Source organism: Saccopteryx leptura, chromosome 6, assembly GCF_036850995.1.
Source record: "Saccopteryx leptura isolate mSacLep1 chromosome 6, mSacLep1_pri_phased_curated, whole genome shotgun sequence".
NCBI classification, from domain to species: domain Eukaryota; kingdom Metazoa; phylum Chordata; class Mammalia; order Chiroptera; family Emballonuridae; genus Saccopteryx; species Saccopteryx leptura.
In genome coordinates, this window is record NC_089508.1 from 143,856,234 (window position 1) to 143,869,083 (window position 12,850).

Below are 12,850 nucleotides of genomic sequence, written 5' to 3' on the forward strand. Positions count from 1 at the left end.
ACCCAAGAAGTGTTTTTAAATCATTATTTTTAATCCCAAAACTGACAACTGCAGTACCCAGCAGCAGAGGAATGCTCTACGCCTTCTTGGGAGCCTGTCCTTACTATCCCAGTTCTCTAGCTCAAAGCAGCTGTGCTGTGTGTTACACAAGTCAGCACCTAACTGTGTACTCTCCTTTAAGAAAATAGCACTTATTGTGGTTTCCTGATTATTACATATATGTGTTCATCACAGAATACTTGGAAATTATAGAAAAGTACAAAGAAGGAAACTGAAATTATGCATCATCCCCCCATACATAGAAAACTATTGACGTTTTGGTGAATACGCTTTCTGTCTTCATTTCATTCATTTGGAAATACAGAGATAAAAGTGATATGTATTACACAATAGTGATCATATGAGTATGTCCTTGGAGTGGTATACAGGAATATTCACAACTAATTCTCTCCTCCTGGATAACTAAGAACTTTCATCTTTTTCATTTGTAATTCATCATACAAATCTCTGATTATTTCCTTAAGAATGGTAAATACATCTTGTTTTTCTTTTCCCCAATCAGCTCAGTGTATGGTAGCCTAATCTCTCAATCCATGATTAGCTTCTAGAGGTCAGGTTATAAAATATATTAACAGATAAGCCAGGATAAAGTAAATATATATATATATATATATATACACACACACACACACACACAGGGGGTCCTCAGGTTATGATTATCTTGAAATATGATGTTTAGAGTTTACGACACTCACTCCCATAAAAACTTCAAAAAAATTGAGACATGAGTGCTTCAGCTTACGCCATTAGCGTTGTATGAATGGACTACATGGGCAAATCAGTTTGTTTGCACAGGATGGAAGAATGCACAGTATCCTTTTTCTGTGGCTTAGTTATGTTTTTATGTTCTAGAATATAATTTTACAACTGTGTTAGAATAGGTAAGTGACATAGGCTAGGATGTGTTTCGACTTACCCCTAAATTCGGGTTACGTCACTGTCGTAGGAACAACACAGTTCTGTACGAACGGAACTGTGTTGTAACCCAAGGACCCGCTGTATATACAATTAGTGTCATCAAAAAAGAGTTCCCTGGCAATTTTGCAGTGCTACTTGCTCTTTAACTGTAAATTGGAATCTGATAATATACTTGGGACAAGAAATATGATACTTACAACACTAAAAAGAAAAACAGGTTCACATTTATCTCTAAATGGCTGTAAAGTCACAATGTTGTTGGCTTCTGCCTGGAAAAAATATATGAATGTTTCACAGAATAAGGAAGCGATCTCCAAGTCATTAGATACACTATGTAGAAAAAACTTATACACATATAACTTTTATTTTTATATTTACTCAACATTCTTTTAATACATTACAGTTATTTTAAGATCAAATTGAAAGCCCTGGCAAGGAAGGCCTCCACCATTTCACTTCAACCTGACTTCTGGCTTTCACCTTTACGGCACCCTCCCCGCCCAAGAAGAATGAAAGGGGCTGAAAGAAACTAACTTATAACATTAAAGAAAAGAGGTTCGAGATTAGATGAAAGAGGAATTAGGTCTCATCAATACAATGTTTATATCATAATAAAGAACTGACAAGTAAAGCATTTAATAATATAAAAGAACTACAATAAATACTTACTGAATTTTTATGTGTATAGATACAATGTTAGTTCAAGTCTGCAAGTCTCGTAAAAGGGTACATAACAAAAAAATGTTGTACTTAACATTCAACTTAGGGTGGTTTTAATAGGTCATCAATTTCACAGGTTTTAATTTTGGATTTAAATTTACAAGTTCAGAAAGACTTCTTCCTTGGCTAACTGCAGAAAGCAAAATATCCAGCAGAGGGCGCCCTCCATAACTCACAATGGAGGTTTGGAAACTACGAATTAATTTTCTTCACCATTTATGAGAAGGTCATATCACAAAAACAGCATCAATCTATGTAAATATACACACACAATTTTTTTTGTTAAATTCAATGGATGCTGGTATTACAAATAAGACATATTTTAGAAAGACTACTAGCACTTCCCAGTGGGATAGACATAGTCATGGAATTGATGCCTCCTGTAGTAGGAGGAACTAAAGCTCAGGCCTATATCCTCTCACAGCCCTGAGCCGTGCTGAGATAGGAGCCTAACAACATATATGGTCTAATTTTTCTTTCATGTCCACTCCACAGCCTCCATCACCATCCTCACCCCACATATAACCCAGGTTTGTTTCTAATCAGAATCAACAAACAAGGAAAGATGTAATGACTCTACCATCTGGAAACACAGCATCAAGTTACATATCTTATAGGACTTCTCGCCTTGCTTTCTTCTGCTCAAGTTCCCTTCCAGTTAGCCTGACAGGTGAGCAAGAAGGCCTTCCTGTTGTTGCCCTCTCCCCATTGATCCCAATGTCCTTTCAGACATTGGAGTTTCACCATGGTCCCTAACCTATGAACTTAAACTCCAACCACATCAGACAGCTTCCAAGATTCATAAGAATTCTCTGATGATGCTTTATTGTCTGTGATCCATCTGACAGCTGTGAGATCCTTCTAATACTGTCTTTTAACTTCTTATACCAAGTTATTATCTATTGCGTGTGGCAATCCCTTTTAGACCCCATTCTCTGTCCTCTCAAATCAGGTTTTCCTCTCTGCCAAGGATCAAATTTAGAATTACAGTCCAGCCCCATTCAAGTGGTTCTGACTCTTCAAAGTAAAGCAGGTTGTTACGAATACTTCCTTTTAAAACACTATAAAGGCCCTTATTTCAGAAGGCAATGTCAACCACTAGACCCTATCTCATTTTTTGTTGTTGTTGGTTCTTTAGTTTTTTTCTTTGTCACCTACTGTCTTGAAGAGGAAAAACAAAAAAGTCATTAATAATGTAATATGGATAAAATGAATAATCAATACAATGAGGTCTAATTAGTTTGGTGCTGTAACACTTTCATTCTTTGTCACATTTGCATAGCAAATAAGTGGGGGAAATCATTACCATTGAAAAAGTGGTACCTGGTAAGTAAGTGCTGAGAGCCCTCCCACAGCTGTCCAGTGAACAGCACCTGCAGCCCTTATTCTAAGAGACACACTACATATGGTCAGTTGAAAAGATATCCATTTTTTATACTTTCCTAATCTTCACAACTATGGTCAATAACCTCAATGTGATAAGAATGGGATAAAAATCACATCTGTCCTAAGATTAGGTAGAACTAAACTGTTGGGAAAACAGCTGTGTTTGGTTTGCTCACTTGTACTTTGCCTGATGAGCACATGAGCACGTGGCAGCACCACGTGTGTACAGTCTATGTAAGGCTATGGGTGCTTGTGCTCAGGATGGATTGTGGGTTGCCTGCCCACCACTGTGAGGGGTCATTTTGCTGTTTGTTTGCCTGAGAAGCAATTTTCCCTGCCTGTGTGCTGTACTCTGTTGCAAGACTCAATTAAACGGGAATGGCCCAATGCTTTCTGGCTCCTCAATTTCTCTACCGTCTGCCCAAATCCAGTGTGAACTGGCCTGCTCTCAACCACCAGCATTACATAAACATACAGTAAAACTACCAAGTAAACATTCCATTTTGAAGAGTTGACAGGTTTTTTTAACACTTAACACTTAAGGTAACAAGAAAACAATGGTTTAATGGAAATTAAATCCTTACTACAGCAAAATGCAGAATTTCATCTTCATTCAGCTCATTTTTCAATTTTCGGAATAAAGCTTGCATTGCTTTGCAAGGTCCACACCAGGCTTGGTAAACATCAATAACTAAGAGGTGATATTCATGAAAGAACAGTCAGTTTATCCCAGTGTGGGGACAGGGACAAGGGCAAAGACACAGCAGGGCTTTATGCTAGAAGTAGGGAGTCTGTGTTTCATGCCCGGTGCTATGAGAGACCCTGGGCCCAACTCGGGGTGACTGGACAGTGGGCAGCCCCAGTACCTGTTAGGCCTTTGTTCTGTATCATCTCATCCCAGAGGCTTTGATTGTTGATAATGGCCTGCAAAAGGGAAGGCTCTGTAAAAGGTCTTCAAGGGCCAGTGCCCCAGGTAAAGAATTGATTCATCATGCTCACCTGTAGCTGGATTTCTCGCTTTTTGCCTGCCATTTATCCACTATCACATGAAAAGGGTAAGAAAAATAGAAAACATTTCAGAGAAAGTTAAATAATGTTCTGCATACGCATTCAAGAAGTATGTACCCTAGAAATCTCCCTCTGTGCTGCCTCATGCACCCCTCCTTCCTAGAGAGAGGCCCCAGCGCCCCTGAAGGGCTTCACCCGGCTCTCTGCTAAAAATGCTCAGTACAGCGGCCAAACGGATTCCTCTCCCAAGAACCCTGAAGTAAAGTAAGAATGTTAGGACTTACAGTTTCTTAAAATTAATTGTTTGTTTTCCCAGAGCATTAGGAGTGTTCTTTCTTTTCATTCGCGCACGCTGTGAACACACACAGGTCTTTTTGGGGTCCCTCTAGAGGAGCCCGGATTTTAGAGCAAGGCCACAATGCTGCGTGAGCACAATGTAAACGTCCCACGCGTGCGAACTCGGGGAGCCCAGCGCCCTCCTCATTGGCACAGGGACGCTGAGAGTGTGGTCTGGCTGCGTGCGTGATAGCAGACCCCAGCGTGACCACGAACAGTCAGAATACACCCCGGTGAAGCGTGTTGGGTTCTGCCACAAGCCTTACACAAAACAGCACCCGTTAAGCCAGACTGCGTGTAAAGAACAGGAAGGAACAACACCCCAGGATCTGAATCGCCCCTGTGGCGAGGCTGTGGCCTCTGTGGAATTAGCTCCACCAGATCCAAGTACCTGGGTGCCCAGCAGAGGGGACAGAGGGTGGGCTGGCTCCTGCCGTGCTTCCTGCCAGCACTGATCCGCTGAAAGACCAGGAGAAGGGCGGCGCTGGTCCTGGAAGCGGAGGACGCCAACGTCTCCAGGCAGCCCTTCCGCGGCCCGCGAGCACCCCAGCCCCACCCCCAGCCCCACGCGGGGCGCCCTTAGGCCTGGGCTGAGGCTACCAGCATTTGGCGGGGAAGATCGCCCCTTCTTGTGCCCCTACACTAACGGGACTACAAAAGCCTGTTTCCCCTCCTCCTTCAGCTGTCTCCTCCCCATCTCAGTCCCTCCATTGAAGGCAACTGATGAGGTTAAGTTTTCACATATCACACCTGTAGACTGCAAAAAGCTTGAATATTTAGGTTTTGAAACATGAACTTGATGAGATCTTGATTTGAGTCTTCCTAGAATTGACAAAAAGGACAAATGGACACCAAAAATGTTATTTGTAACAAAATGTATTTATATTTTATTAGAGCAGAGTGTACATTTTAAGTGCCAAAGAGCTTATGAAAGATGTTATCCTGAAGGAGTCTAATGGTTGTTTTGCTCCTTCATATATTTGACACGATCTTTCAAGGTTTGTTAAAAGTGTTCTTTCTTACATTGACCTGCCTGTTTTTCCCCTAGCACAGCATTGTCTCTAGTATTTAATTATGGGGAGGAGGCATAGATTTATTCCCACCTGTGTCATTTGCATATTCACTGGACATCTAACTATATATGAAGACCCAGAGAGGAGCAAATGATCTTTTTTCATTTGCTGAATCTTTTCTTTGCCATTTTTCAGGTGTTGAGTCTATCTAATGAATACTTTATTTTATCTTTCAACTTTAGAATATCCATTTTTAATCTTTTGCATTTCTCTTCTGAGATTTTCTATCTCATATGTTCATTGGTATCATATTTCCATTAATTAAAAAATATTTTTCCTAGAAGACAATTGGACTTTGGGTGATGGGAATGCAACATAATCAAATGTCAAAATAACCTGGAAATGTTTTCTCTGAACATGTGTACCCTGATTTATCAATGTCACCCCATTAAAATTAATTAAAAATATATATATAACAAAATATTTTTCCTTTATTTGAACATATATTTTTACAGCTGCTTTGAAATCTTTGCTAAGCCTGACCTGGGGTTGTGCAGTGGATAGAGCATCGACCTGGGACGCTGAAATTGACAGTTCGAAACCCTGAGCTTGCCCAGTCAAGGCACATACGAAAAGCAGTCAATAAACAACTAAAGTGAAGCAACTATGAGTTGATACTTCTTGTTCCCAGTCCCTCCCTCTCTTCTCTCTGTAAAATCAATAAATAAAATCTTAAAAAATAAAAGAACTCTTTGCTAAATATAACACGTGGTCTCACTCAAAGTCAATTTCAATTAATTGCCCTTCATGTTCTTGAAAAAAGGTCATACTTTTCTGTTTCTTTACAAATATGGTAAGTTTTAGTCAAAAAGTGGGTGTTCTTGATAGCAGCCTTGTAAAGATGCTGATTGAGTTCTGTTGTATTATTTTAAACACTATTTAATTGTTCTAGTAGGCAATTAATTTTCTTCTCTGGACTCAAAATGCAAAATTATCAAATCACAAATAAAAGATGAGATAAAACTAATGACCTCACAGAAATTAAAATGACAATAATGAAATATTGTAACAACTTATGTCATCAATTTTAGATAAATTTTAAATAAAATAAAAATTCTTTAAAAAATGCAACCTGCTTTTTAAAATACAATTATTACAAAATATAAATGTTTTGTGCATTTAAATATATATAAAGGTATCAAAATACGGACTGCAGCAGTTTTTACCTAGGTGATGCCAAAGAATAGGTACAATAAGCCATTAATAATACCTGCAATATTTGAATACTTATACTGAAAATTATCAAGTGTGACTTGTATAATTAAAACATATTAACTCTAATGGAAGTCCTAAAACTACGGAATTAATGAAGAAGCCACATTGAGTCTGGTAAGAGAGGTAGGAATATGAACTAGCTGGTCCCACACCTCCCTGTGGCAGTTAAAAATTGGAAGGGATACCTTGGCTGAAGAGATGCCCCCAAAGAGCAAAGGCTTCTAGTCCCATATCAGGCAGGCCCCTGAGCCCAGGTTTCCAGTGCCAAGAAGAGAAGTCCCCATAACTTATGTCTTCAACAACCAGTGGGGATTGTGGCTCAATGAGAAAAAAGGCTGCTGGAGTCCCAGGCAGCTCCTCTTAAATAGACTGCACACAGACTTATTCGAATCCAGACTCACTCCCTCTGAGCTCCAGCACTGGAGCAGCAGCCTAAAAGGCATCAGAGGAGGAAGGAATTGAACTGTCTAGCATCAGAACAAAGGCTGGAGGGGCAGCTTTCTCTTAGACAGAAGTTCTGGCAGAGGCAATTGTTCCTTTGATGAGCCCTCCCTCCACAGAGCTGGCAGGTGGGTGCCATATCTGAGATTCCATTACCAGGCTCATACTGTTTGCCTTGCCCTGGTGACTCCCTAAGGCCCAAACCCACCCAATATTTGGGTTCACACAAGCAGTTTCTAGTGGCTTTTCTGTACAAATGGCATGTCTTGGCTCAGGTTTTAAATTTCCCTAAAATCTCTCAAACAAGTAGTATGTGGCTTCAGCTAGCCCCACAGTTCTCCGTAAGTGGCCCCAGGTCCAGCATTAGCAGAAGGTAATCTTGGTTTATAGCACTTTCAAACCCAGCATAAGCAGCAGCCATATGCAGACTGCTTTGTAGCTCGTGTCAGATGGCCCAGGGCAGAACACAGGAAGTGGCTGACATTGGCCTACACCTTCTGGGAAGCCCCAGAGCCAGCACATCCCATGGACATTTTCAGACCATGTCAAAGCATCATCACCCCACCACCTCCACAAGCACACCACTCAAGGGGTGGATTCAACAGCCACCAAAGCCCCACTGAAGTAAATCCTGTTCTGTGGGGTGGGCCCAAAGCACAGCTAATCCTCTGTGTTGGTCAGAGGTTGATGGTTGGTGGTTGCAGCCAGTTCTTGAAGGTGATCAACCTGGTGATAAATCCCTCACATTGACATGCCAATAGCAATCAAGGTTCAACTATGAGAGGAGGGTATACACAGCCCATATGGTGGACAGGGGGCAATACACTTTTAGTGCCCAGCTTGAGTGATTGGGGAAGCTGTGTTACTGGACCATATGGAACACTTATCACACTAGGTTACTCTACCAAGCTTGGGAAATATAGCTCTACCTAATATATAGAGAAGAAAACACAGGGATGCAGTCAAAATGAGGTGACAAAGAAGCATGTCCCAAATAAAAGATCAGAGCAAATATTCAGAAAAAGAACTAAACAAAATGAAGCAACATACTAGATGCAGAGTTCAAAACACTGGTTATAAGGATGCTCAAAAAGCTTAGTGAGAGCCTGACTTGTGGTGGCGCAGTGGATAAAGAATTGACCTGGAAATGCTGAGGTCACCGGTTCAAAACCCTGGGCTTGCCTGGTCAAGGCACATATGGGAGTTGATGCTTCCAGCTCCTCTCCCCTTCTCTCTCTCTGTCTCTCCTCTCTCTCTCTCTCTCTCTCTCTCTCTCTCTGTCCTCTCCCTGTCCTCTCTAAAATGAGTAATAAAAAAAGCACCTCTTACCTAAGAGTGTGCCTTATAAAATTTAAAAAAAATATAAAAAAATAAAAATAAAAAAAGCTTAGTGAGAACCTCACCAACATTAAAAAAGGACAAGTAAGAAATGAAGGCTACACTAACTGAAATGAAGAATAATTTACTGGGCATCAACAGTACATTAGATAAAATGAAGAGTCTAATCAGTGATTTGGAATATAAGGCGCAAAAACACCCAATTAGAACAGCAAAAAGCAAAAAGAATCCTATCTGGCCAATAGTACAGTGGGTAGAGTATCATCCCAGAGCTCTGAGGTCAACAGTTTGATCATAGGGTTGCTGGCTCAATCCCAGGAATGCTGCCTTGATCCTGAGGGTCCTGGCATAATCCTGAGGATACCAGCTGAACCCCAACATTGGCAGTTCAAACCCAAATTAGGGCACATATTAAATGCAATCAATGGGTGCACAACTAAATGGAACCAGTTGATGCTTCTTTATCTTTCTCTCTCTTTTCCCCCTACCTCTTTCTCTCTCCCTACTCCACCTCTCTCTCAAAAAATAAAGTAAAAAGTAAAAAAAAAAAAAAATCCAAAATATGAGGCTAACATAAAGAGCCTCTGATACAACTTGAAGCATATTAACATTCACATCTTGGGGGTGCCAGAAGGAGAATAGAGAGAGCAAGAAATTGAAAACTTATTTGAGAAAATAACTGCAGAAAATATCCCAGACCTGGAGAAGAAAATAGACATACAAATCCAGGAAGCATAGAGAGTTCCAAATAAGATGAATCCAAATATTCCTACACCAACACACATCATAAGTAAAATGCAAAAGGTTAAAGACAAAGAGAGAATCTTTATTTTATTTTTATACTTTTTCTATATTTTTCACATTTTATGCAATTATATTATTTTAGAATCAGAAGCAGAAAATATTTAAACACCTACATTCTTCAATATTTTTAGAGATTTTTTTTATTGTCCTTGGGTTTTTTTCTTAACTCCTTTTAATTATTTTAACAATGAAGATTAATTTTCATTTAGTCTGGTTTTTCTTGCTATTTTAATATGACTTTTCACTTTTTTCTGAGTATTGACATTTTTTAAGCTAATGGGTATTTTTTCAGATCCTTTTTCCCTATTATAAACAGCCATCTTTACAGAAACATCTTAATATCACCCTCTTACCTTTACTAAGTAACTCAGTCCCTTTCAAAGGTAGATTCTCCTCCTTCTTTGATGTGAGAGGGCATAGACCTTGAAGACTAAAAATTAGGTTTAAACCCTGGCATTCCCTTTACCCTTTGTCTAACCTAGAACAAGTGAAATAACCTTTCCAACTTTAATTTTCCTATTTTCAGATGGGGGCTATAGTAGCATGGTGTGAGATTAACAATATATTTCTATATTGTTAAAGAAAGTGCCTAATGGGGAGTGGGTCCCATGGTGGGCATGTGTGTGTTTACTTTTCTCCCCCTGATTTCTTTGTTTTATTCCTTCTAATACAGAACCTGATGATAGCTACAGAATTTTAAAAGATATAAGTTGTCTCAACTAATACAATAACTAAAATTGAATTTTCTAAGAAGATGTTCTTGAATTCTAGTTCTTAAAGGACAAATTCCTTAATGCTAAGATTTTTAAGAGCTCTGAGAATTTTCTCTTTTGCTATTATTATTTAATATCTTTGATGAAATCAAAATAAAATCTCTCCATTTTAATATATTCTGCCTGAAGCCTTTATGTGATTTGTAAGATTTGTAAGTGTTTTTTTTTGCACGTTTATAAAAACAACTCATGACATTATTTACTATCTTCATTATTTGAACTTTATAAGTAATAATGTGTAAGTGCAACTTCTCAAAAAGTCCATACAGGGGCAGTTTATACTTCTGTGGTAACAGTTGAGAGGCAGCTCACTATGAAATCAAACATCTCTGACCACATCCTGCTTCAAAAGCCTTCCTAACCTTGCCCATTTGGAGGACTAATACTCTTTCAGAGAACTAGAGGTACAAAGGGCTCTAAACTCATATTCTGGGACTTAGCATTGACTTTCTTATTGTCAGTCATCTTCTCCCACAGTTCCAAAATGACACCCCCATTAGTAAGATGCATAAAGCTCTGGGATTCCCAGCTTTTCCAGTGGTCCCGCAGCTCAGTCATTCCCAGCCACTGTGCTGTCACAGATCAGAAAACTATTGGAAAATAATTTACTGAGGCTGAAATATTGGTTATGGAATGAAGGGGACTGTATCAGATATTAAGGAAAATATGTCAAAGTAGGCTCTTTGGGGGCCATGACAGAGGGAGTAGTGGTGCTAGTGGCAAAATGATATCAGAGGGTACACCTTGGTTCAGCAAACTTCAGTATCTGATTTCTAGTTAAAAAAGAATTCAGAGCCAAGGTTTCAATTATATGAAAAAGTTTATTTAGAAAGTCACAAAGGTATAAAGGTGAGCTAGCTGGGTTGCATGGGCTAAGAAAATAATTTAGAGAATTCAAAAGAAGGTCCTTTGGAGCTTAGGAGAAAGAAAGACAAAGGTAAGATTCAGACTGTCTGCCTGACTCTAATGGGAACCTGCACCTGCACGGCCACGACAGCAGCAGCTGCTGGCCTTACACCTCCCAATCCCATCTTTTCTCTTTCTGTACCTGTTTCTTAATCTCCTAACGTTCTCTCTCAGGACGTGGACAATTACAAGTCACGCTGGTTTGTGGCAGCTGAGAATCGAACCCTGGACATCCACACATTGGACCGATGCTTCACCACTAAGCCAACCAGCCAGGGCCAAACCATTTACTCTTAAATGTCCTTGCTCAGGGAAGATAGAATTTTGGGATTTACTAATGGCTGTAACTACTTGGTTGTTTAACTATCTGTCTCAGTTTCTCTATTTCACTTGTCCTGTCTTACTAACCTATCTCAGAAGTATTTGGTATTTTGGTGGAAATTTTTGTTGGAAAGGAGTATATTTCAGGAAAATCACAATATATCTCACAAGATAGCAAGTCTTCCAGTATTTCTTCTTTATTATTTTATCTTGTCCCTCAATGAATAAATCAAAAATATGATCTCCAATGTGTGTGGAGTTGTGCCCCTGTGGAAACAGGTTACTTTCTAGAGTTCTGAGAATTTTAGAATAGGGTGGGGAAAAAGTAGCTTTACAGTTATGACTATGCAAAACAGAGCTTATTCTTATATTCTTATTTATTAATTATTGTATTTTTGTCTGTATGAATAACTGTAAGGTGACCAATTGTCCTCCTTTAGGGTGGACAGTCCTTCTTTTGTAAGTTCCATCCTCCCTCAAAAAGTGTCCTCCTACATGTCCTCCTTTTAGATATTGGAAGACTAATCTGTAAATGTTCGTATTCTATCTATGCAGAGTCGATCCATTGCATGTGATATGACATATTTGTATCTAAATGAGTACTTTTTTCTTACAATTATTATTAAAAATTAATAAGAATGTAAGCATAATTATAATATAAAATATTACAAATGTTTTTATTATGCATTTATCATATTATAGTGTATTGTTGCAATGAATAAAATGTTTCTTTTATTTACGATATTATTTTCTTTAATTTATTTTTGTCCTCCTTTTCACTGTAAAAAAGTTGGTCATCTTAATAACTGTAAACCTACTTTGGGCCCACTCTGTAAATGAGTGCCTGTCTGCTTTTAAGCCAATTAAATGGAGCTCTTTTATAAATTAGCAATATTGTCTAGAGGTAGAAAAATACCACATACCTACACCACACATATGTATGAAACTGGGCAAACACGTGCTTGCCCTCACCAAAGGAAAACGAGACAAACGCTGATGAGGTTTATTCAAGCACCTGCAACTTGAGAAGATAGAGGACTCCTGTCCTCAAAACCCATATTAACATCTCAGTATAGGCAGGGATTTTTATAAGGAGGGTGTTACAGTAATATGTTGTAGTAATTAAATAATAGAAATAAGTTAGGATATAATATTAAAAGCCATTAAGGCAAGTGAATATGGCTATGACCTCTTGGTAGGAACTAATCTAGTGTGTAGAGATATGATAGGCAAGACTATGGCCTTTGCAAAGGGCTCAGTTAGTGTGTTTGTGATATTATATAGATAAAAAAGAGCTTCCTGGGAGGAACTCCCTAAAAATGGCTTGATATGACAATTCTGTAGATTAACATAATAAAGAGCTCCCTGCTAGTGTAAGGCCAGTGGCCACAGCCATCATTGTGGCCATGCAGGTTCTCATTGGCTTCAGCAGATGATAAAGAAACAGTGGAGCCAAAAAATGGTGGGCCATTTCGTTTATTAAAGTCTCGTACTGGCAGATGAGCAAACAGGCAGGGAAGACCACTTATCTCTCATTTAGAGCTCCCAAAG

General features: G+C 39.1%; 1 protein-coding gene across 1 annotated transcript in view; it reads right to left on the reverse strand.

Moving 5' to 3' along the window:
* Window positions 1-4,116, reverse strand: part of NME8 (NME/NM23 family member 8) — a 61,199-nt gene extending 57,083 nt beyond the window's left edge. Inside the window, exons 1-4 of the mRNA XM_066343684.1 lie at window positions 4,084-4,116; window positions 3,951-4,008; window positions 3,669-3,775; window positions 1,176-1,247 (exon numbers count right to left, since the gene is read on the reverse strand). Coding sequence (XP_066199781.1) covers window positions 1,176-1,247; window positions 3,669-3,775; window positions 3,951-4,008; window positions 4,084-4,116 — 270 coding nt within the window. The remainder of the gene's footprint in view (window positions 1-1,175; window positions 1,248-3,668; window positions 3,776-3,950; window positions 4,009-4,083) is intronic.
* Window positions 4,117-12,850: the final 8,734 nt, after the last annotated feature.